The 27,096-nt window shown below is 37.3% G+C and overlaps 1 protein-coding gene across 1 annotated transcript in view; it reads left to right on the top strand.

Moving 5' to 3' along the window:
* The window catches only part of form3 (FH2 domain-containing protein formin 3), a 122,002-nt gene that overhangs the window by 65,703 nt on the left and 29,203 nt on the right, over positions 1-27,096 (top strand). Inside the window, exons 4-8 of the mRNA XM_028309636.1 lie at positions 3,110-3,140; positions 19,736-19,841; positions 20,353-20,433; positions 21,405-21,564; positions 22,477-22,510. Of these exons, the coding sequence (XP_028165437.1) occupies positions 19,740-19,841; positions 20,353-20,433; positions 21,405-21,564; positions 22,477-22,510 (377 nt within the window). The 5' untranslated portion in view covers positions 3,110-3,140; positions 19,736-19,739. The remainder of the gene's footprint in view (positions 1-3,109; positions 3,141-19,735; positions 19,842-20,352; positions 20,434-21,404; positions 21,565-22,476; positions 22,511-27,096) is intronic.

A 27,096-nucleotide genomic window follows, 5' to 3' on the forward strand; every position in this document is an offset into this window, starting at 1 on the left:
AAAGCACGTCGATAGATGGCGTTTTTAAGGATATTTCTCACCTCTTAACTATTTATTGAAATTTAGTTTGTCACATATCGTCATAAATTGTAGCCTATATATTAGCCTGGGTTATAAATAATAATACTGTAAAGTTTCAACAAAATCCGTTTATTAGTTTTTGCGTGAAAGAGGAACAAACATCCAGACATCCAGACAAAAAGGTTACAGTGAGCCAACCATAAAAGATAGACATATGCTGTAGCGGACTTTTTTGTAGAACTTTTAAAGGGGAAAATCCTATCATACATAATTTATGCGAAACTTTAACCGTTTACGCAGCGTCAGCTCTCAAAAGGAAAAAAATCACTGATTTGAAACATTCTTCATTGGTGCTCCGCTCCTAGTGGTCTTAGCGTGATGATATATAGCCTAAAGCCTTCAGGGATTAACGGACTATCCAACACAAAAAGAATTTTTCAAATTGGTCCAGTAGTTCCTGAGATTAGCGCGTTCAACCAAATAAACAAACTGTGATTAATAAATTGCGCCACTACAAACCGTACCAACAGATGGCGCTGTTACGATCTTACTATGGCAAACTCCACCGCGCATACAATCCTGCATCGCGGTGACGAAGTTTTTTACCCTGCCCAGTATATATAGACAAACCAAGATTGTGTAAATTAAATGTTCTAACTCCTTATGGTGGTTGAGCGTCATGTTCCACTACTTCAGCTTTATAATATTAGTATAGATTATAGGATAGGAATTTGACAACATGGCCCAATTTAAACTATGGGTTGCTCCAATTACCATTACATTATGGTTGAAACCAATACGATAGAAGAAGAAGAAATTGAAGAACAATTAATGCACCTTTCATACTGCTATTCCATTCAATAATAAGATACTTTTTCTAAGCATTAAGTTAGGGTCAAGGGAGAACCTCATTATTTTTTCCAAAAAGGAGGTACAAAAAACGTAACAGTTGCATGATTACATCGTGTCGCTACTTAGCATTAGTTTACTTACGTACGTCTATACTTTATACTCAAGTTTTTTTTTTCCACAACGAGGAAGTTCTTGGCCTGTATCTCACCTGATGGTAAGTGACGATCAGGCCGAAGGTGGAAGCGAGCTTCACCCAGAATCCTCAACCACGGAGGAACTGGCTATCTTACCTCTAACTGCCGGAACACAACAATGCTGTTAACATTGTTGTTATGGCGACAGACTTAGGTAAGATGGTAATATTTCTGTGCTAAAACACGCCGGCAGCCAACGGCTTAATTACCCGGCCTTAAAATAAACCATCAGAGAAACTACCCGCCAACACTTTTCAAGGAATGTTTAATACATGTTCTATTCGCCGACTATATTTATCTAGCGATTTTAATCTCCGAAGGGTCTCGGGAAAACGTTGGCAACTATTTTTATAGGCTTTCGAACAGCTGACAAATTACTATAATTAGGTTAGGCTTGTGTTCCAATGATATTTGCAAAATATATTGATTTATATTTAATTGTCATAAAATGAAAGTAAGTTTGTTTGTTGTGTGATGAAGATAATATTATAGAAGACAGTCTTAGAGACAATAATAGCCTTTTATAGAACTTCAGAATACTGCCACTTAAGTAGCACTTCTGAAGGATGTAATGCGCCTCGGGTATTATTCCCAGCCGTTAAGGTTACTTTACTAAACTCTTCTTCAATCGTGTAGGTTGAATAAGAGGGCATAATCTGTAGTCTGTGGTCATAACCAGTAGGTATAAGGAAGAAAGTATTTTTGAACCTAATATCATTTTAATAAAGTTCAGGCAACAGCTCATCCTGCCATTGATCAGTATGATGACTGCCATAGGCGTCGATTTGACATGGATCCTTCCAAACCAATTTTGGTGATTTTTGTAGTTTGTGGATTGTTTTATTATGCATAATATTTGGGCAATGATTAGAAATTATTTCCACATCAGCCAGATAGTTTTGACAGTCCCAACTCCTTGCCAGACAGTTTTTTTAGGATAGCTGCCAAAGCCACGATGACCCAAACTTCATGAATCACCAGCATTCTAACCAATGTTGGGAGCATACGCTGACAACCTTTCAGCTTTTATAAAATGACGTAGGTCTGACGTTCACTAGCTCTTAGTCTAAAAGATAATACCTACCTAAAGTATCGCTCCCAGTACACCGCGGCCCTAAACCAATAGCACATGGCAATCTCGCCACTAGCTGCGCGCGAGTGCCCAACATGGCGCCGCTTTGATGTCGCCGACGCGTTATATCACCAGCGAGCGCTAGTTTCGATCTTTCTCAAGGATTTGCCTGGAGAAAGATGCTTTCCAGATCAGACTTAATAAAATAGAGCCTTGATTGCCACCTAGGTAACACTAAGGCGATTATCACACTGCACCGCGCTCCGCCGCGGTACGCAGGAGGACAGATTTAATCATTATATGCAACCTCAGTTTGTATAGAAAACACGCGCGGCGCAACACACTGACAACGCGTCTGCGCGCGGAATTCGTTATATTATTATGTCGCCACGCGGACCGCGGTACAGTGTGATAATCGCCTAAATTAGCCTTCTTTGCTAACGTAGCTAAATTAGCCTTCTTAGCTAATCTAGCCTTTCTTCATTGGTTGGGTTTTATTGGCGTTCGAGCTGTAGATCCTGGCTACACAGGAGTTGCAGCGGTGGGAACGAGAGGTGGGAATAACTCCGTTATGTACGAGTAATACCCGTATTCACAAATTATGCTTGCTTAAGTGAAGCAGCAACGCTATGCGGAGTCGAACGCATAGCGTTGAATAGAGTTCTGTGATTGGTTCGTGTGTGTCACTCCGCCACTCAAATATTGCCTATGAAGGTTTTTGGGACCCTGTGCGTCCACGCGCACTGTGAGACCTCATAGTAATGTTTGTAAATACGGGTGTAACACTTCTGAGATGTAATAAAGTCTCGGATTCGGTTCCTTTATTATGCCAAGTCAATTTATATGAGCTCCGAAAGCTTTTGGATTAACTGTTTGTAAATCTGTATTTTTTATACATATTAATTAAGCTTTTTTGAGCGAGTCTTTGCTTGAGTTTGTTTGACTTATTTGGTATTTCTGTTTGTTTCAGATTTCCTCATGATATACTGTAACAGATAAATTAATGTGAGTACTTAAATTATGAAAATTAGAACTTTATCAGGCAAAATTGCATTCCCCACCACCACCTTTGGGTCATGTAGAGCTTGAAAGGTGCAAGAAAAAAATACATATACTCGTATGTATGTTTTATAATAATTATACATACTAGTTACCTTTTTTAAATTCAGTTTAAATCAAACATCTTCCCACGTCAAAGATTGTTATTAAAACTACAATAACTGTAACTTAGCAATTTAATTTATTTATCAATTGAATGCAGTTCCGAGTAGGTCGACTGGAGCCACCTCCACACAAACACAGTTAATTCTGTTTATCATGTGAATGAAAATATTAATAACATTACTACGCATTTATGCCGTATTGCCATTGCGATTATGCGAGATTAACTGGAGGCCAGCGGTTCTCAAACATTGGTCTAAGAAAGAATTTATTTTAGATTCTATTGATTAAAGTCTACAGTGAGGAGTAAGTAGACCCTTAGAGAAACACTCCCAATATTCATGAGAGAGAGAAAGAGTAAGAGGAGATGAAGGGAGAAATGCGACTATATCAGGCCTCCTCAACAAATCTTGTCACAGCGTGGGGCGTTTAAGTCAAATCCTCCATTTGCCTCTGGTAAATTAGAGAAGGTCAGCATCATACCTAGGAGCAGGTCAGGCTTTCCACTAGGAGGACCAACGATTTAGTGAAGGTCGTGGGAAGCACGGGTCGTTGTGGAAAACCTTGGGGGACGCCTTTGTCCAGTAGTGGCCGTTATTTGGCTAAAACGAACAAACATCTTCCTTCAGAGGAGACTAACGACCAGCTGATAATGATGATGACCATCACTGTATTCATGAATTTTAATTTCGTTGCGTGTCCAATGACAGTTTAACTTTTCCCCGGGACAAAACTTGACCTTCACTGGTTGGGTTTTTAAGGTCAAGCTGTAGATCCTGGCTACACAGGAGTTGCAGCGTGGGGACGAGAGCTGGGAATTGTCCCGTTGTATTCAAGAATACTTGAAGAATAATAATTTTGTGCCACTTTGAGAACCATCCGTGTAATCTAACGCTCCAACATAAAAGGATCGCGCGCAGTCAACACAATCGCAGGCGCACTTATGTGCCATATATGGGCGTGCCATATAAGGCCGCCATATGCTTCCTAGATTGTGGAGAACAGACAAAAGCCCGTTATGGGCACAGGAATTAATTATAAAGGGAAAAATGTGCAGAATACAGGGTGGAACGTAAATTGAACGATTCAGCTGTCAATCTAATCGTGGCGCCGGTTATTTTATTTATTTAATCTGTAAATAATAATCAGGATTGGTTATTATAACCTACTTTTATAAATACACTAGCTTTCCGCCCGCGGCTTCGCCCGCGAGGAATTTTTCGGATTTTTATATAATCTTGAAACTCAGCAATAATGTGTCTTTCTATTGGTGAAGGAATTTTTAAAATTTGTTCAGTAGATCCTGAGATTACCCCTTAAAGTTTAACAAAAATACAAACACACAAACTTTAACTCTTTATAATATTAGTATAGATTAACTACTGTATTTTCTATCAATAAGGGTTTTAACTAACTTCAACTTTTGAAGATGTAACTCCTCAAACTCATAGCATCCTTAACCGATGTTTATTCATACATCCTAATTGGGTTTCGAAGTGAAATTACTATTCAACACTTGTCCGAACCAAGTCAAGCTGACTCACCGAAGGGAAGTAGCAGAGTACTTAATAGTGTAAAGGTGCGTCCATACCGACTGCATTTAGGTATGTGTAACGTAAGCTCAGCGAACATTCGTGATGAGGAATACTCGTATGTGTGGCACTGTTACTATTAGTTCAGTTAATAAAGTATTATAGAGGGAAATGCTTGGAACACAGTTTTTGACTTCGTACCTTTGTTTGGACTAGTTAGGAGGTTAACATATCAAAAGTCCCAGCCCTTAGCCCTTGAGCCGCGGCGGCGGTGAGAGCGGGGTTTGAAGGGACATATTTTTTTTGGTTTTTTGCTTAATTTTCGCAAACTATGCGACTTAGAGACATGCCCACTAGGTAGGAACCAAAAAAAAACAACGAGTTACGAGCGAAAAATCTTAGCTGCTCTGGCTGCTGAAAATTACCTCAATGTGGCTGCACCCTATAGTGTAACATGAATAGGTAACGGTCACTTATAAGGACTGAACAGCGCATTGTTCAGTCGGCCGGTTGACGTAGGTTACTGGCTCGAGGGCTACCATCGGCAACGACTAAATATAATAATATCTTTCGACAATTTCACACAGCGCTATCTAGCCCCAAAGTAAGCAATTAATATGCTTGTGTTATGGGTGCTAGCTTAACGGATATACTACATATATACTTTTTAAATACATACATATTATTATACATAGTAACACCCAGACCCGTCACAGAAATTAAAATTCATCATTTCAATTTCTGCCCGGCCGGGAATCGAACCCGGGACCTCTCGGCATAGTAGTCCGTTTTAGAACCACTACACCAAACGGCCGACGAATATACAACGAAAGAATAAAAAAGGAGAGTTTATTTTAGAGGTTTCATTGAATGGTAGAGTCGGAGACCTTATTTAAGATACAGGATATCCATCATCATCATATTCATCCACTGCAGGAGCAAGCCCTCTCTTTACCAGAGGCAAATAGAGGAACTACAGAATACAAACATCTAATGTAATAAAATTCAGAGTATACTGGTATTACTTAGTACAGTAGTAAGTACTAGTTAGGTACAATATCAAGAGATTGTGAATATTTTTCCAAACAACTTAAATCTAGAGTCGTACTTTACCTAGAATCTAACATAGTAGCATGTTAACTTATTACTTTACGAGTACAACGCGTTCTTATGATGAGTAATATAAAAAGTACCAAGCGAATTGAGAACCTCCTCTTTTTGTTGAAGTCGGTTAAAAAGGTTTGAATTAAAAGATTTAAAAGTGTACTTGTTTACTATTTAACGTTTATTTTTATCTAAGAACTGTAGTAGTTCTAAGTATAAATGATTCCAAAAGCGTGAACCCTGTGCGTAGCGACAGGAAGCTCTTGGCATGTGAGAGCACGCGCGGGTTCGAGTCCCGGACGCGACCTACGCTCACGTACCACGTTAGCGGCTTTAAGTTTAAAGTTACTTGTTTTTGTTTTGTGTCCGTCTTTAAATATGTACCAGATGAAATATTCACATTTTAGTTGAGGAGTTGGAACGGCTAAGTTTCTTCGAAATAAGCCAAAAATGGCGGTAAAAATCTTCGATGTAACTTGTGTGTCACAATGTATGATGACAGATTTTCGATACTCGTCTACGATGATCATAGCTTTGTCTATCTCCACTGAACTTACTTCAGTTAACGGGATTGCTACCATGTACTTTAATTTTGAGTAGACCGATATGTCTGCACATAACATCTCACCCGCAAGTTTCCTCAGTTACTCCATGACCATGGCGCTTGCAACAGTGTCGAAATACCTATCGGAAACTCAAAAATTAAGGTCCCGTCAATGAAATTATTATTTCCTAAATCAAGATTCCGCTAACAGCTTTGATAAACTATCCTCACATTGCGTCCATCAATTTTGCAACTACCGATAACATCGCTAAGGTTTCAAAACCAAATCGCAAACATTCACAATGCGTAGAGCCCCTAGTAGACTCCAGTCTCTACTAAACCTTCTGGAACACAGCTGAAAATAACTGGAAAGCTGCATGAGCGCAGTGGTGTCATTTTCACACAAAAGCAAATAAATATTTCTGATTTCTGATTTCTGAATGAAGCTCTATGTAAATAATTAAGCAATAATCTCTACCATATAAATATGTTGGTTAATCTTCTTAGGGTGTAGAGACAACTCAGTATTATACTATGGTCACAATTAGCTGAACACTGTGCCATCGTACTAAGTAATAAAACACCTATTTGCAACAAAACATTATGGTCATAAATGCTTTTTTCTTTACACAGAATGTCAATTAGAAGCGAGCGTGATAGATGTTGACAACTCAAATAGCTCTTTTTTTTAAAGCGCTTTTACGTAGAGTTGTATAATTAATTTGTTAAAAGAGACAAGTCAATAAAAATGGCACCGCAAGTTATGTCAGTACCTCGACTTGCACTTTTAATGCCGCGCGATGTGGGCTACCGGCGCTTGCGCAACCAACCGGTTTCAAGGTCTGTGTCGAGCCGGTGTTCCGGATAGTGTTGACTGTTGTTGTTTGCGCGGGTAGTCGACTACTTTATGATGTTTTGAAAAATCAAAATCAAAATCAAAATTTTCTTTATTTGTTTAGACTAATTAAATTAGTTCTTGCAAATCGTCAAATGCTCTTAAGGAGCCTATACATGTCTCATTCTTTTTTTGCCCTACCAGCGCTGTCACTGTGAGTTTACTGTATTCTGCAGTTATTTCATAAATATAAAGAATCTACATATTATAAGTAACATTTCCAAACCTGGAACTGAACGAGTGTTAACCAAACCAGGTCGAGCTCTCTAATGTTAATGAATGAATTTAATCCAAAATTTACGAAAAAAAATCCATCTCCCAGTATCTACAAAAACCTGGCGCAGTCGGGTAAAAACTTTAACGTTTAGAAACTCATTTTATTGCAAGAATAATAAATTATCCTAAGCACCTATCTAACTATTATTTAATTTTAGTTGTGAATTTTAGATGCGGTCTATGTGCAAGAAGTGTACGAACATATTATAATATCTTTAATTATTATTCGTATTTATCAAATTATTCATGAATGATGCAATAAATGCAATATTTATACAATACTCTAAATGCTCTACTACTATGTCTATAAGTATGAATAACTCGCCATTTGCTGGTTGTTTTCAAAACACCACTACCTACCTAATCTACATTTTGAAACATGAAATCGTATCGCAACCGTACTCGTAAACCCACACAAACGGACAGACAGATCGTGTGGCTTTTAATATATCGGTCAGTGCTCTTCGGAAGTGGGTCGTTAGTAATGCATAAAGCAATTGTCTGTGGTCTGAGGATGCAGTTGTTGGGATGGAAACAATATTGTTTATGGTTGACTAGCAGTGCGCCCTGGCTTTGCTTCGGATTTTTTATGGTCACCGATTTAGCTGCTGTAATGACATTAGAAGCAATATGAAACAAGATGCTTCATTTGAACTGAGTCAAACTTAACTAGGTACGTAGTACTTTAAAGTGTTTTAGTCTATATCTAAGAAAGTCTTTAAATGGTCATAAGTTCATAACGAAGCAACTAAAATAAGTATTGATAGTATTATACATCGTTCGTTCGTTCGTTTCAGCCGAATGACGCCCACTGCTTTATAAGTCTCCCCCAAGGATTTTCACAAAGTATTATACTTACATACATAAGTATTTATTATCAATCGAGCTATGTGGAAATCATTGTTGGAGGCCTATATTCAAGCAATGGACGTGCTGTGGCTGAAATGATGGTGCTATTGATTATAGTTATTGGCTGCTCTATGAATACTAATAGTGCTAAAGCTAATTTAATCAAGACTCCCTGTTGATTATGTCACAACTCACAACCGGATCAAATTATTTAATTACATACATTAAATTAACAGGATGATTGTTTAGCTAAACGGCATTAATTTCAAAATAATTTCAATCAAACATGTAAATCCTTCCAGAAACATCGAAAAGGCGTTCGTTACCAATTATCTGGTAACTTGTGATTATTATAAAACAAACTTGTCGATTGTTAATTATATGTCGTAACGCGATCAATCATGGCGCCTCCACGTTTCACACTTGCCCACGCTGATGTTATCAGCAACCTGTCCTGCTGATACGACTTATCTAGCAGGTTGTTGGGTGATTGATAAATTAGGACCATAGCTAAAGCCAAACACCGCGAAACCTCATGGTTAGCCACTCCTATAAATTTCACCAAATTAGACCTGCTGATAAAGTCCCTGATAGTTTATCTGTCAGATTACTACTGAATACTGTTAATACATCTAGGTTTCAAAGGTCTCGGGTAGAGATGTCGGGTAACAGATTTAAGGTTAATACTGGGACGTGTAAAAGAGATTTTTATAAGCCTACTTAAAAATAAAATAACTTTGAATTTGTCAAATAACGTACCTATACAATCTTGTGAACAAGATACCGATAAGGAACTGTTAAAATAGGAACCCTATTATTTATCAGCCAGATATTAATCTTAATTAATTTAAGTTCAATACAAAGTGTAGGCGTTTAAGTACTGACTCATCATTAATACCTAAGTATTATTATCTTATTATAACATAATAATAGATATTGGTTGTAATAATGAATTTTGAAATAACTAAACTAGCCTTGCATTGTCTTCAATTTCATTGAGAACGTCCGTCAACTTTAGCAGAATGTCAGTCTTTTTTTTTCCATCAGTTATATAAATAATTACTTAAACCTTTTGAAAATGGGTACGCCAATACAATGAGTTTCAGAACATTTACGGCTTTGCAACGTTATTTTTAAAAATATGCAAAATAACCCACTGTGTCGCCTTTCCTTTAAACATGTGAGTTTCTAATAGACCATGCCTGTAGGTAGACAATGTAACATTTCAAATCAAATCGATTCAAGATCGTGATAACTTCGCTATGTTCCTTAAATTCTGTCTTTTGTTAACTATGTCACTCATACCATGCTAATTGTGAAAGTGATGAACACTTGCTGTTCTAACGTCGGTCTACTTTGGCCGAAGTCTGGACTGAAAACAAATTCATAATCGGCAATCGCTAAAAACTTCTACCCAATTTATTTATTTATTTATATTAGGGAAACAAACTATTTTGATTAAGACAAATAATCACACAAAAAATAGGACAGAAAGCAAGCTAGAAAGAAAAGAAGACAAGCTCTATAAAATAAAAAGCCCTATGAAATTCGTAGTTGATGGATGGTAGAGTCTTCAAAGTCGAAGCCGAAAGTTTCAGCCAAATCTTCGGCCGGAAGGTTTGTGGCCGAAAGTGGCAAAGCCCGGTTTTTATCCGATATTTATACATTATACGTGTAGATTCAAAATTTAACTAGACACCATTGTAGAGAAGTTCCTCAGCATCCTTACTCCCAAAGTGTTAACTTGCCCTCGTTTACCCACCAATATCCCAAATAACCTTTAACCCGCTCAGTCATCTAAAAATTTTCCAGTTGTCAGTTATTTTTAACGAAGGGGCCGACCGATTTGGGCAGACCTCGGCTTGAGGTCAGAATGCGACCCATTGCCTTTTGCGGAGAGGTCCAGGTGAGCTGGTCGCCGGAAACTAACTCAGCTCCTTGCTACCTTGGAAGTTAATTTGGGATGTGATATTTCCTACAATTAAACGTACAATAATATATTTTGTTATTTTTGTCAAGAAACTACATTTTTAATCTATTTATGTAAGTATAGCTGTTATCCATTTATGTTTGGTCTTTTTAAATAGTAGTACGGCTGCAGATTCATGCATTTTTTTGCAAATATTTTTTTATGGAAGGTTATTAGGGCCATGTGAATATTAATAATTCTGTTATGACCTTTAAAGGAAAATAAAATGGTAACAAAATTACACTCTTCTTCTTTTTATATTATGGTTAAACGCCCCCAAAGAGGTTTTTTTATACATCGGACCTCATAAAATCGCGGTAACCTCAATATAAAAGATTTTTGGGACAATTCGAAAAATTTGTAGAACCAATTAGAGTGATACAGAATGTTTGGTATAAAAGGGTGTGTCTGGAATTGCTTTTACTCGCTTTTTTAGTGCTTGACATTGTCAATAATGTGACCATTCTAAAAACTTTTATAAGAACTACTCCCAATTTTGGGCAAACTCACTTTTAATATTCGAAAATCGTGGTTGTAAAACCAGGGTCGTATGAGTTGACAAGATCGTTTCAAATCGATTCAGTATCATTCCAGTAACACAACAAGTAAGCTTTGGCCTCGCACCACTAGGCCGAAGCACCATGCATCACCCGGAATCCTCAACCACAGAGGAATTGGCAATCATATCTCTAATTTGCGATAGTCATATTATTTAGTAACTTGTTTTTACACAAATTACTAATAGTCCAGTTAGCCTCTCATACTAAGCTTAATATGCTAGTGTCACGAGTGAGCTCACAACAATAGTCAAGCAGCGGCGGGGTTCGAACCCGCGTTCCCCGGATCACGAGTCGGCCAGTCCAACCCCTTTACCGTTCGGCTATCGTGGCTGGACATTGCAACGCGGGTGGTCAATTTGAGCTAACAATATGCTATATTAATTTCCCATTACATTATCAACGCCTGTCCGTCTAAAAATAATCAACAGCATATCAGACTATACATTTTTTTGCAAAATAACACCTATTGTGACCACATAAGATGCTTTAATCGTTTGATGTCGCCGGATTTCATGGATATCTAAACCCAATTCAAAGTCTAAACAAAAAGTAATGAGTGCAAACAAAAAATTAATTAAGTCCATTGATTGGTTTCGTCAAACCATGCGCGTGGGCACTGGGCACGAATGCCAAGGACGGCATACAACCAGTTGTATGAGGTATGTATGGCTCGGGCCGATGAAAAATGCGCATGTAGGTGACATTGACTTTTGTATGTATGGTACACCTATTGTGTGTTCCTGATGATGCATTCTGTAAATAGTTATTACTTATACAAAAACTCTATTTATTTAGGGGCTTCAGTCGAGAGAATTCGGTCAAATCAAAAATTCATAAGTTTTATTCAATTAAAAGGTTATTAATTAGTGTTCTTATCGCTGATAAGAATTTATTTTTACTTGTTAGATTTTACATAATCTACATTTTACTCGTAATTCTTCTTTTTGGATAAAAAAAGTACTTATTGGTCCCTTTAGCCTAGGCGCAGACCATCGATTTTTAGTTGGCCGATAGTTGGGCCCGATTTTAATTTATATGAAGAATCGGCTAATTCCAAGTCAGTGTAGTGTGCGCACTTTCATACATGTCCATATTGATTGGTCGGTGGCCTGTGCCTAAGTAGGCTTGGGATTTAATCCACAACCACAGTGCATTTTAATTTCGTTAATCATCAGGACAAGCCATTCATTAAGTATTCTATGTAGATATGGCTTCGAACTTAGGAACTATTTCCAACTTTTATCAGGCGCAAAGTACATAAACCGGAAATAGCCACTAAGCTGTTCATACCTTACACATTTAGGTAATACTTAATTATAATCTTCGGGAGGAATGGTAGTCATTTTCAAATTGGCACCTTCACGTTTCTTGGTTTACATCACCTTAGTCGATTACTGTTAAGTGGGTGAATTTACTTAAACATGGGAAGTGAAATAGAAAACAGAAATGGCACAAATTTCAAACCAATAAGACGAATAAACTAAAATTATAGTATTGTTAGTAACATCTTCTATCTATTGTGAAAATATTGTCTATTCTAACAAAACCACATGTTTGTTCTTATGTCTCTTGGTCCTGCAACAAAAAATATAAAACTAGATCTTATTAACTCAAATTCGTTTGTAGGTTGATTTTTTTCTATGGGAAAACTTGTCAGGAAATATTAAAAAAATATTGATAAATACTTACCTACTTCTCCACTCCACTGGCATAATTATAACAAAGATAGATAAATAAAATAATATAAAAAGTAATTAATTTTAAAATAGATCGTAAACTTAGGTCAATCGACTCTTTACTGATTTACAAAATAAATTAGATTTTCGTAATTGGGGAATGGACTATGTCTATGTATCATGAGTCTTCTTTTATAGGGATGTCAATGATTTCAATTTCACCCTGTATAATCTAATGTAAGCAAAACATATGCTGATCCGCATTCGCGAGAATAATCTCATTTAAATATGTATGCCTTGCGAATACTAAGAAGCTACCGGTCATCGAAACGCAAGCATCAATTGGGTTAGCAGAAAAGTACTGCCACATTATACTGAGAAAGAGTGTGTTTATAAACAAGTTCGAACAACGTCCGGTGGACGAGCGCTGCTTGGGAGCTAATGAGATCGAAGTTTATAAAGATAGCTGGATTGATTGACATAACATTAGTAGTTTTGATAATAAGCATACTTAAAGTGAAGCATAGGTGTTTCTGAAAAGATTACTTTGAGTTTTAAACAGTTGAATCATATTGCAGTCACGAAACCTGCCGACATAAGGCGTCGACTTTTGACATGTTGATATTTGTTGATCATCATCATCATCTCAGCTATAGGACGTCCACTGCTGAACATAGGCCTCCCCCAATGCTTTCCAATTTCCATGTTGCCCGGTTGGTAGCGGCCTGCGTCCAGCGCCTTCCTGCTACCTTTATGATGTCGTCGGTCCTACTTGTGGGTGGACGGCACGATCCACGCTGCGTTTTCCGATACGCGGTCACCACTCCAGAACCTTGCTGCCCCATCGGCCGTCAGTTCTGCGTACTGTGTGCCCTGCCATTGCCACTTCAGCTTGCTGATCCGTCGGGCTATGTCAGCGACTTTAGTTCGTTTACGGATCTCCTCATTTCTGGTTCGATCTCGTAAAAAACACCGAGCATGACATGTTGCTGTTTAAAACTAAAAACTCATAGAAAGTACAAGTTGTCGACATAATTCTATTGAAATAAAGCCGCTGGGCTGTCGGCATGCTCGGTTTATATTAAAGAGTCCTTAAGATACTATGGCTTTTATTGTGTGGGTTGTAACTGAGGTTACTATCAATGTCAGACTTTATTACAAACCACCATAGATATATCATAAAACGGAATCAGTCAAATACTAAATAGGAATTGACTTAATAATTCCATATGAAGAATAAATCCATTCTTCGATAGGCTATCTAGTATTCATTTAAAAATAAATCAAGTTTTTTAGCAGAAACCTAGCAGGCCAAACAAAAAGTAGACGGTTTCAAAAAGTGGCTGGTAGTGACAGAAAAGGCTTGTAGTTTAAATAAACGTGGACAAAGAAAGTAAAACTAAATGAGCGATTAGGCTCTACAAAGTAGGCTCCTACTCGCGATAACAAGGCAGCAGTCGGGAATGCGTGGGCGCACGACGCCTGCAACGTGTGGGGCAAGTTAGAAGCCTTTGCAATTTTAAGTTTGTTTTTCTTATAACTGCCTTTTGAGTGTCCAGGATGAGAGCTACCTTTTGATGCACGTGTCGGAAAAGGTTGGAGCTACAGCGATTTTAAGTTTTATTATTTTAACTGCCTTTTTCCGAGTGTCCAAGGTAAGGGAGCTGCTCCCTGATGGCTTTTTTGTATTCTGGTCTGTTTGTCACTGTCACTTATGCCATCATCTCGCTTTGAGAGGAATGGATATCTGAAAACGAAATCGGCGGAAAGAAGAAATAAAAAGAAGTACTTGCCCCATAGATGCTCCGAAAAAAATTGTATTCATGATACTGCTATAGGTTTTATTTATTTACAGGTTATAGGTTTTTCATTAGTGAAAAGATAAAAGAGATGAAAGCATCTGAATTCTTATTTACGTTACAACTCCAGTATATTATTTAGGAGGACGTAATCAACGGTTTTCGTCGAACTAAGCTTATTTTGTGAAAGGTATATCTGAGCTTATCATCATCATCATCATTTCAGCCACAGAATCCACTGCTGAACATAGGCCTCCCCGAATGACTTCCACATCTCACGGTTGGTAGCGGCCTGCATGACCTGCATCCAGCTTTATCTTATCTTATTTTAGGTTATCTTATCAAAACTTTATTCGAAACTTATCAAGCCTATCCATCCAAATGACTAGATTATTAGAGTCGCCTAACTGGTTTACTATCTCCCAAAGCTGTCTAAAACAATGCGTCCACGTTTTGTTTCAAAATCAAAGTCAAGGCGCCGAAGGAAGGTCGTTTACTACTTTTGCGCAACGGATCCGCTAATCGTCTGCGCAAGCGCAGCGGATTAGCGCCGTAAGGACGCCCGGTTCGGCCGCGGCTTGACTGGGAGCGACGCGGATGTTGACACAAAATATTAATTAGAGAAATATTTTAATCGCTGAAAAAAGTCATCAAATGAAACTGATACGTCACTTAACTCTACTGTAAACTGTAATTTCTGCTTGGCCCAAAGGCTGACTACAAGAAATGGCAAAGGATTAAGTTCGCCTTTTGTACCTTGTACCCTGTTCAATGTACAATAATAGAACCAGTAGCGAAATATAAAACGAAATAACGGACTAACATAGAGGAATTTGTTATTTTTTACTGGTATCGTAAGTGAATGTTTTCACTATTTCGTATGTACGCAACTGATGATGATTAGGTACAAATAAAAACTTCCGCATAATATAAGCTTCAATGCAATTGCTTTAAACCAAAATAACTTCTTTGCTTGCAATAAAACCCCGTCTTTACTCAAACAGGAATTTAGGAATCCAACCGCGTGACTGCATTGTTTTACAATTTACGTCTAGACAATCATTATTATCTTCATTTCCTTATTTCCATATTCATAAAGTTCTCATTCCCCTATCAAAATAGTCTGACACAATTTAGTTACTCAACGTTTACTCACTAAGTATGGCTTGAAATCATTCGATACTAACTTTATTTGTTTTTCTGTATTGTTATGACAAAAGGAAACCGATCTATAGGGTAAATGCCAATTTCTACGGACGTTATTGTGTTTAATAAGAAAGTTGGGATGATTCAGAACTGAATCTGTTTAAAGTTAAATAATAGGACGTCCACCCACAAGGTGGAAATCATTGGGGGAGGCCTATGTTCAACAGTGGACGTCCTATGGCTGAAACGATGATGATGAATTTTTAAACGAAAAATGTAGAGCATTTATAATAGTCAATTAATGTTTATAGGAAAAAAAATGCGTTTGTTAGTTTCCTAACAGGAATCTGGTTACTGGTTAAACCGCTACAAGAATACATTACTCATTTTACAGTCTACAATTTTACATATAACAATAACTTTAGTAAGAGAATGTTGTTATTGAACCAATTCGCTCGTACCGCTAATTCAAAGCGACAGTAACTGCTGTAAACAGCGGTTAAATTACTGGACCGTTCCTAATGCGGTTTGACTGGGAAACGACTGGTGACGTCAGTCTGCATTTGATGAGATAAAGGTTATTGTGATATCTTTTGTTCTCGATTGGTCAAGTGCATTACTTCCTTAAAATAAATATTTCTTCCTTGATCCTTAATGCTATTAAGTAGTATTTGGATCAATGCTAATAATAATTATAAATATGTCATTGTATCAATTTTCTTTTTCTTTTTGCCAAATTTTTAGTAGTTTTCAAATTAACAACCAATGATTTAAGCTGGTAATCTCCTAACCAACATAATATAGATCATAGCTATTTTTAAACGATTTTTTTGCAACAGGAACCTATACTATGTGTATTAAAGTTTTGAAATTATTAGCGGACAACCCATGTGTTAGCTTTAAAACTTTTCAACTGATTTAATTAAAAACAAATTAAATCAGTGTGAAAAGTAGTAAGGTATTAAACATTAAATTAGATTTTTTTAAATCTCATTAGTCACGCCCAAAGTAAATGAAATATATTTGGAACCGACAGATCGATGGGGTGTGAAGATATTTCGAAGTCGGCCATATTGAATGAATGCAGTGACGGATCCGTGCCCATACATGGAGGTTGGGGATTGACGTGCATCTGATGAGGGTATGCATGGAGTGGTGATGCATTTTAAATGGCTACCTGGCCTAGTGGTATACATATCGGACGATACCAGTTACAGTTGAGAGTTCGAATCCTGTGAGGGATAAATTTTAGTGAGATGCTACAGTTTTCGCATGCGCATCCTCCGTACACAAACGTTGAAAGTTGTATTTTTTTATAACTTAGGAAATAATTGATTCAATATGCAAACTTTCATTTTATTTCATGGTTCAATCTTTCTTTATTCCTAAAATCCAACAAGACTTATAGTTATAGCTCCAATCATAGCTCAATACTTAGCTAAAAAAGTATTAGGTTACAATGGATGTAGGTAGGTATGTACTTTGTTTTTTAAATATTTATCCATTTATGTAATATTATCTTATTTTATCCTTATAAGATACTTAAGCTCTACTTAGATCTGGACTTAGTGTGATAGCTGCAGTAGATAAATGTATTATTAGTATAAAACCTATCTTATTACAAAACTAAATCGAATACAGGTATAAGAGGTTCGCGAACCTTAATTCTTAAAACCCGAATTAGGACGAAGAACCCATAAAGTTGGCCAAACGGCGCGCGCGCAGAAAACCAGTCGCTAATTATTCTTCATTTATTGGTGATATATTCAAACCGTTAAATGCTATGATTTCTGACGGAACTATTATGGTCAATTTATGGTAACTGTACCATAAAAAATATTTACGATATTTTTATCATAAGGATTAACGGAAAGAGTTAAAATTGCTTTATTTTTGAAACCTTGAAGTGGGTGCAAAATAATATTTAATTTGTTTGCTAAGTAACTACTTTAACCACTGAAAACACTAAAAAGCGCTCTTTAAGGCGATTAGAGTCCTCAATGACCTTGGGCGTTTGACCTTCACGCCGCGAGCAACACCCGCGTACCCCGCACCAAAAACTCCGATTTGACACCGATCAAAAATACACGGGCATAGGTAGATACAGAATAGAAGCTCTTTCTTCATACATTACTGCCTATTATTTTAAACTTAAATTGATGAACCTTGATGTCGGTGTCATTTAACTCAGGCGTAAAGGTATTTAATAAAAATAACAAAATCCATGAACATTTTGTACGGGATAAAAGCCAAAGAAAAAATTCATTTTGATCGCTAATGTCAGTTTGCAGCGAGTGACACAACCTCCCCGTCTGAAGGCCAGCGGCCGACTGCCGCCCGCACCCCGCGAAGGCCCCCTCAACAGCAAAACGTTCGGAATTTATCAAAAGTAAAATTTATGAATGAAAGTAATGTTCGATTGAAAAACGCAACGTGTCATTTAAAGATTAAAGAATTCCTAATCTATTCGTGCAAAAATCTTTTAAATTAACATAGCCGTTTTGGAGGAGTAGGGAATTTAAGTAAAAAATCGATGTCCCGTATTTATTTTTTTAATCCAAAACAAAGAGACGTAGCGAAAATTCAAACGTCACAAATGTAGTCCTTGAACTGTTGTATAGCATATATTTTTTTCAACTATTTCTATCCAGCAGTAAAAGAGGAGTAGGCTTTACAAAATGCCCATTTGACGCGGATTGAGGACTCTAATCGCCTTAAAACCTATTTGCAGAAAATATGAAGGTATATTTTGTTTTTATTTTATTTTATGACTAACTTTATTATCCTTCCTCACTGAAAAGTACCTACTTACTATCGACTAACTTCAGCGACGTATTATTATTATAGTGTAGGTATATTCCCCGAGACTATGAAACTTGAGGGTTATTGGAAGATGATAATAAGAACAAATTCGTAATCAAAAACTCGAATTGGATCATAATACTTGTAATCCTATTAATCAATAGCTAGACACTTTTAATTAGAACCAATATAAATCAGTGTTACATCATAAATAATCGATAATAACTACCTACTTATCCCACTATTTGACTAGGTATATCCTTTGACCACAAAAAATATTATTTATGATAATTTACTTCCTTTAATGACTTTATTCCATTAAAATTATAGCAACTTAGTTTACAAATGCGTCGTTAGCGACACGTGTTCGTGCATATTAATTACTTTGGTTTTAATTATAAAGTCAAATCCTAATGTTTTTAGACCTGTCCTTTTAGATCGAAAAACTTGCTCGTGAGCAGCAAAAACATCGACGCCAATTTAGTGATCGAGGCTAGGAATTTAGTATGACATAATGTTGTGTTCTCACGTGATTTCCTCCGTTATTCAATATTCAAATGCCTTGATGAGCATGGCGAATAGGTACTTAGACAACACGCGATGTCTAAAGTCTGACTTTTATGGCTAACTAGCGGCTTTCCTTGCTTGGATTTTGGGACATAAAGTTTCATCAAACTACGCCAAAAGTAATGTATTAGTTTTTAGTGAGCTTTTTTTCCAAAAATATAGCAAGCTCAAGTTATCTCATTAGTTGGAGAAATTAAAGGTCTAGTAAATTGATGGATCGCGAATGATAGACCTCAGCTCAGCTCAGTTTAAATAACCCATCTCTGTGGTCTAGTAGTCATATCACCTGCCTCAGACCTATAAGTTTCGGGTCGTTTCCCACTGGGGCCGGGACTCTTTTTCCATCAGGTGAGATGTGGGCCAAGAGCTTCCTCGTTGTGGATTGAAAAAAATTCGTAAGACGTCTTCATCTTGATGGATAATAAAAACGGGAATTCCTGGCTAACCTTAGGAGAAGATCACGTGCAGTGAACTACCATAGTATGAAATGAAGACTTGAATTGTCCTGAAAAGGGCAAGTGTCCTGGAAAGGATGTTCCTGAAGAGGCTACATACTGGCAAATTATTGACATGACCTTCACTGGTTGGGTTTTTATTGGTGGTCAAGCTGTAGATCCTGGCTACACAGGAGTTGCAGCGGTGGGAACGAGAGGTGGGAATAGTCCCGTTTGGCAAATATTTTGAATGTGTATTTAATGTTGTTATGTTGTCCACAGAGCCATGGAGAGCCGGGTGGGCCTGGACTACATAGTGGAGCACGCGGAGTATGCCGGCAAGCTCGCCGCCGCGCTCACCTCGCCCGCCGCGCCGGTCAAGAAGCAGGTACGACGGGTTCATCATCATCATTTTAGCCACATGACGTCAAATGCTGAATATAGGCCTCCCCCAATGATTTCCACATCGCCCGGTTGGTAGCGGCCTGCATTCAGCGTCTTCCTGCTCCCTTTATGAGATATTAGATATCGTAAATTGTAACTTTAGCAGGCAACGATCCCTTAGGAAAGCTATCTGCCTTGTCAAGTAACAATTTTGTAACTGTTATTATAACACGATCAGCGTCAAAATTTTGTGATGCGAACAGTCATCAGATCAGGAAGGTAATCAAAGCTCTAGGATAGATCGGACGGGCTTCATTTCAAATGCACTCCAATTGCAAAATTTCTGTTTGAATACACTTGATACATCTTCACATCCACTGTAATCTTGTTTCGTAGTTAGTTTAGTAAGCATGACTGTAATAAAACTGGAGTAGGTACCATTATGTTAATGTAGCGACGTCTGCTCCTAAACATCGCATTTTTTTCCAATTTTGAAGCTGTCTGTTTTGTTGCAGGTCTTCGAGTTGCTGTCAGCATTATGTGTTTACAATGCGGACGGATATGCTCGGGCTGTGGACACCCTCGATCGGTACAAGGTACATACTTCTTATACAAAAATCCTAACCTTCAAACATCTTTTAACAATAGGTTCCAATTTATTACGTCTTCGTGGTCAATTGGTAAAAGATTTTGATTCTACCAATTCAATGTCTTCCATTCTCAGGTGGAATACAACATACGGTCTGATTACAATGCAAGAAATTGAAAACAAAGAAAATTACGATTGAGTAGGGCTGAATGTTTTTTTTTATTTATCTATTTATGAATCAACCCCAGGCCTCTGTGTTTAGAAGTCCATTTCCGCAACCATCAAGGAGGCCACAAATTGTGTGTAGCCGTCAGTTGAAACCTTGTTTCTTTGTTTTTTACCATTTAAGCATAAGCGTGATAGCCGTCAATAAATCAAGGCATATCAATGATCGGACAGTGTATGGAGTCGTCAGTCATGGCGCCGCCCACGGGCCCGCACCTTTAGAATTAGTGTTGCCAACTCAGAAGGCTTTTGTGGTTTGACGCTGAGCTGGGGCATTTTCCTAGAATGATGATTATAAGCTTCTGATGATGAATGAACATGATCCATTGTGAAAATGGTTCTAATAATAGAAAATCGGCTTACCTAATCGGTTTTTTAAGTAAGTTGAGTTTTGAATGCGCTTTCAGCGGGAAAATTTAATTCACAATCAAATTCTTAAAGCGTAATCTTAAATATGAAATCTTAGAAATATGAAAATAATACTCTTTTCAGACGTTACAAGCTTTCAAGCAAGCACTTTGTTTAGGGTCAAATCTGGATGCCCTATGAGTTAGTCACACTTGCAATGACTAAGTTACTAAAGTAACTCTACTCATTTCATACTCACGTATCGGACTGTAGCCCGATGGCTACAGTCCTGTATGCCTGTATGGCGATCATAGATAGAGAGATTTTTTCATAAGTATTGAGATGCTTCCAGGAAATTCCAGGAAAAGTGCTGTCCTTCTAGTGATTTCCATTTTAAACTTCCAGACCATAAAAGGCGAGCGCTACCGCCTGAACGTGGTGGTGGAGGAGCTGAAGAATGCGGCCACGGTGGACTACAAGACCGCGCTCGTGGCCTTCATCAACTGCATCATCATCTCAGCTCCAAGGCTGCCTGACAGGATCAGGGTCAGGAATGAGTTCATTGGTAAGTAAGCATTGCTTTGTTCCGGCAGTTAGACGTAGGATAGCCAGTTCCTCTGTGGTTGAGGATTGCAACTACGGTGGACTACAAGACCGCGCTCGTGGCCTTCATCAACTGCATCATCATCTCAGCTCCAAGGCTGCCTGATCGCATCAGGGTCAGGAATGAATTCATTGGTAAGTAAGCACTGTTGAAACCAGCAGTTAGATGTAAGATAGCTAGTTCCTCTGTGATCGAAGAATGCGGCCACGGTGGACTACAACCCTCACTCTTCCTGTAGATTTCGTAGGAGGTGACTAAGGGAGAATACGGGGAACATCAAGCCTCTGGCCAACGTAGGACATATCTTCATTTTGCCTCGGCTAGTCTTTTGCCTCCTGAAATGGACTAGATGACCCGATGATGATGATGACAATCATCCGTGACTTGGGCGTAGATGCTCAGGGTCAACACTCTATGATCCTTATGTTTACTCATTGCAGGTAAATCACAACGAAAACATTATGTAATAATACAAATAAATCCTTTTGTCTCCATAGGGAATCGATCTCACAACCGCAGTTGATGTACATTTCAGTACTCAAACCACCATTTCAGGCGTTCTATCAAAGTTTTCAAATATGACTAATTCCCAAACTCTAAAGATTAGGAACATTCTTAGAACAACCGAATGCTATTACCATTTTGTATTCTCCCAATCATTCAACGTTACATAACCGGAGTCTTTGTGCGACACTCGTTAACATAATAACGAACTTTTTATCGATAAGTCTAGATCCAACCGCCATAACCTTCGATCGGTCGTCGCTCTTCTAATAAATTTTAATTTATAAGTGGCCTGTTTAGTTTAGCACATTTTAAATGTAAGCTTTAGGTTTAAAACTATTTGTTTTATTGATTAATCTCGTTTTTCAGGTCTTGGACTTCTCCCAACACTCAACAACTTAAGGTAAGATTAAAATTCTAATGTAACTATTATAATTTAAGGAAAACCAGTGTGTTTACTAACTTTTAAAATCAATGCCAATTTTTAATCTGATAAAATAATTTGTCATCATAATTAACTTCCAAATCTTAACACATTAACATAATTATTTAAATCAAATATTTACTGGTTAATCCTGTATTTTATTAATGAATTGATTTGTGGTTTATATGTAGTTTAGATTTTAGCGTTCTGCGATGAAATAAATATTCTGTAGGATATAATTTTGTACTTTTACCTATTTACTACTACTGTTTATTTTACTCTTTTAACACTATTTATCTCTTAGCGGATCTACTGTTCATTCTATAGTTTGACTATAGACAAAATCTGTCAATAAAATTTACAATGGCAATAAAAAAGCCGTTGAATCGATTTTATTATCTTTTTTTGTGAGTTTAAGTTTTTTGCCGTCAGTTTTTGTTAGATTCGGACGGACGGTCACGGTAATTTGATAAGCATATAGTGAGGCAAAAACAATTTTATGTGTTAGCAGCATGAAACGATTTAGATTAGCTAAAAAATTAAACTAAATACGTTAACTGAGTCATTTTGAAGCTTTTAATTGTCGTTTTCAGCTGATAAAACTTAGTCAACCTACGTTAATAGTTCTTTGTAGGTACATAGTGTTTTAAGATCTAAAAGTAATGGTTTTGTACACTCTCATGATGATGGTATGATGACGCATGGTATTTTCTTCTTGTATCGTGTGTCCTGAGACAACTTAAAAAAGTCACAATCCATAAGCTCTATCTCTCTATCTTAGATTTTATGAACTTCAAATCTTATTTAAAGGACTCAATTGTGCTCTGAAGCGAAAAGAAACATTTTGGAACAAACACCCTAAGGGCCCGTGCACACCGCGTTTTTTTCTGGCGACGTATACGCGCATTCGCTGTGTACCCGAAAAGAAAACTTTCGGAAAACGCGCGTCAACGGTACCTGAAAAAAAATAGTGGGCTCGAAGTGATTTTCACCTTAGTGTTTTTCCCACCACAATCGAACCCGCCTGATCTTAGCAAAAACTTTTTTGACACGTTATCTGTTCAATTTAAACACGAAATGACCAGTTCCGATATTTTCCTTAAACTAACTCCGTTTAGCGCCATTAGCTCTAGTATCGTACCTGTTTCGTAAGCCAGTAGTGACACTGGCGCGAACAAATTGCTTTTGGAGAAGTGATTAATGAATACCGGTCTGGGGGTGTATTCCGAATACGATTTCTAATTCAGAATGGCCATACAACATCAAAAACAAATGTATTACTGGTGTTATTAAGTTGTATTAAAATTTAACCAAATAGGCTTGAATCAATTTGTCTACACACGCACATCGTACCGCGAACGAAAAGCTTAATATTACGTAGATCGGCGAACGTCTGCGAACGAACTTGAGCTATATTTTGTTCGCGAGCAATGGACGGTTGGCAATTTTCAATTCAATAACTACAACGAGGGGTTAACGGGAATTTGTGCAAAACAAATGACTAATAATTAAAAAAAACTTGATTCAATGTTCTTGGCCCGCATCTAACCTGGTGGTGGTAAGGGATGATCAAGGCTACTTTATTTTATACCTACAATTAATGAATTCTTTCAGCTCTTCTTTGATTATAGTTCAGTTTAGCAACTGGTTTCAGAATACGACATTCTCTATCGCCTTACAGAATAGCGCCACAATATTCAAATCAACCTGTTTTTGGTTCGATGCTCGTACCAGTCATGCAAAAACAGTCGTGGTTTCTGGAACTGTTTATTAATAGATTTAGCTGTTACTAACGTATTCTCAAATGTGGTATAGGATTAACATTTACATTTATTTATTACTTTTTAGTTACAAAGAAATAGGTAGGTATTAAGCTATAAAAATAGAGTTTAAAAAGAATACAGTCATGAATTTTCTTTATATTTTGTAGGTACACAAGAATAACTTTTTTGATTAAAAAATATGCACTAGCATAATATGGTTAACTAATGCACATTGATTCTAACCTAAACTTAGGGTTCAACTTCAGATTGCGCTAAAATCTTAACGAAAACCGTGCAAAAATAACGATTAGTTACAACTAACATTTAATTTTGATGTTAAAGTGTTTATTTAGCTTAATATGAGTGTAAAATTACCAAAATAACCTATTAAAGTGTTTATCAACGAAACAACCAGCAATTTAACCGCAAACTGTAAGAGTAGGCGCACACCGTTGATTTTTAGGTGGCCGATAGTTGTGCGCGATTTTAAATTGTATGAAGAATCGGCCAAATCGAATCGGCGTAGTGTGCGCACTCCCATACATGCCCATACTGATCAACTGCCCGACTAAACTATCGGCCGACGAAAAATCAACGGTGTGCGCCTACTGTAACAGTAGTTGAACGAACAATGAAAACTCGAGTTTAAAGTTACTTACGTGTCCATACTTAGAATGTCATTATGTCTCTAATTAAGTAGTACTTATACCCTGCAATCAGGTTTCGACCAAATTAAAGGCCTTTGATCGGAGGCTAGCTAGGGTTGTCACCGTAGTAATAAAAACTTGTTTTTATTATAATTTTAATAAAGCAAAAGCAGAGCTTAATGCCATAACTGATGTGTTAAGTAGTTATGTATAAGAAAAGCTATATTTGTGAGGTATTTAGTCGACTCTATGAAATAATAAATTGTTAAATTTGAGTTTGAGTAGAAGATTTCTTAAGCTACCATTAAACGTTTCAAAACTGAATTATTTGAGGTATTTGATAGGTCTGGTAAATAAAAAACAATAGCAATAATAATTTGGTTCGTAAACCCAACTAAGCCGTTAGGCTACAGATGAACATAGTTAATTCAAAAATCTTTTTTTTGTTTGCGATTCCTGGAAGTTTACAAGTCTAAACTGGGCACAGGCAGAATAAATTTCAGTACACCAAAAAAAGACTACCCTATCTGTTTATGGTCGTTTAATTTTGTAAAAGACTACTTTATCCAGCTTACAATATCTCTAACAACGTGTTAGTTACCCTACGGCCGTAATAGCAGCCGCCGCAAAAGGCGTGCGTGGGCGCATCCAAATATGGGCCAGTCGGGCCGGTGAATAATACCTGCCGTTGCTCTTGTTCGAAGTGAGCCAAACCTGAGGTTTTACTTTTATTTTGGTGGAACTTTAAATGTAACAAACTAAGGTGCCCCTTGGCCCTCGAGTGATACCTACCTTCTTTGGGGAATGGTTTTAAGCCTGACGTTTTACTTTTATTTTGGTGGAACTTTAAATGTAACAAACTAAGGTGCCCCTTGGCCCTCGAGTGATACCTACCTTCTTTGGGGAATGGTTTTAAGCCTGACGTTTTACTTTTATTTTGGTGGAACTTTAAATGTAACAAACTAAGGTGCCCCTTGGCCCTCGAGTGATACCTACCTTCTTTGGGGAATGGTTTTAAGCCTGACGTTTTACTTTTATTTTGGTGGAACTTTAAATGTAACAAACTAAGGTGCCCCTTGGCCCTCGAGTGATACCTACCTTCTTTGGGGAATGGTTTTAAGCCTGACGTTTTACTTTTATTTTGGTGGAACTTTAAATGTAACAAACTAAGGTGCCCCTTGGCCCTCGAGTGATACCTACCTTCTTTGGGGAATGGTTTTAAGCCTGACGTTTTACTTTTATTTTGGTGGAACTTTAAATGTAACAAACTAAGGTGCCCCTTGGCCCTCGAGTGATACCTACCTTCTTTGGGGAATGGTTTTAAGCCTGACGTTTTACTTTTATTTTGGTGGAACTTTAAATGTAACAAACTAAGGTGCCCCTTGGCCCTCGAGTGATACCTACCTTCTTTGGGGAATGGTTTTAAGCCTGACGTTTTACTTTTATTTTGGTGGAACTTTAAATGTAACAAACTAAGGTGCCCCTTGGCCCTCGAGTGATACCTACCTTCTTTGGGGAATGGTTTTAAGCCTGACGTTTTACTTTTATTTTGGTGGAACTTTAAATGTAACAAACTAAGGTGCCCCTTGGCCCTCGAGTGATACCTACCTTCTTTGGGGAATGGTTTTAAGCCTGACGTTTTACTTTTATTTTGGTGGAACTTTAAATGTAACAAACTAAGGTGTTATTTTGGCCCTCGAGTGATACCTTTTTGGAGAATTGTTTTGGTAATAAACGAGAAATATTGCGTTTTATTCGATGGATAAACAACTATGACGGTTTTTATGATGTCGATATAATTTGTCAAAAAATATGTTGTTTATGGTGATAAAGGACTTACGTGGCTACCAAAGAATTATTTTTTGGTACTCATACAGGTAACAATATGTTATCTAGACTCTTTTCAGAGCATATCTTAAAACCAAATATTGCTATTGCTAAACTTGAAAAGCACCTTGGAATCAGGAAGTCGTCGTCTTTTTTAGTTTATCACGATAACAAAATAACTAAACCAAATATGAAAAATACCCACCAGTCAGTCCATCTGAGTAACAGTTACTCACTCAGTCCCCTGACTCACAAAAACAAAATAGACTTCAATTGAATTCCTTTATCAGGACCTTGCTTATTTTTAGATTTTGCTATTGCGTTATGT

The sequence above is a fragment of the Ostrinia furnacalis genome, unplaced genomic scaffold, assembly GCF_004193835.3.
Source record: "Ostrinia furnacalis isolate ACB-3 unplaced genomic scaffold, ASM419383v2 OfSCF2807, whole genome shotgun sequence".
NCBI classification, from domain to species: domain Eukaryota; kingdom Metazoa; phylum Arthropoda; class Insecta; order Lepidoptera; family Crambidae; genus Ostrinia; species Ostrinia furnacalis.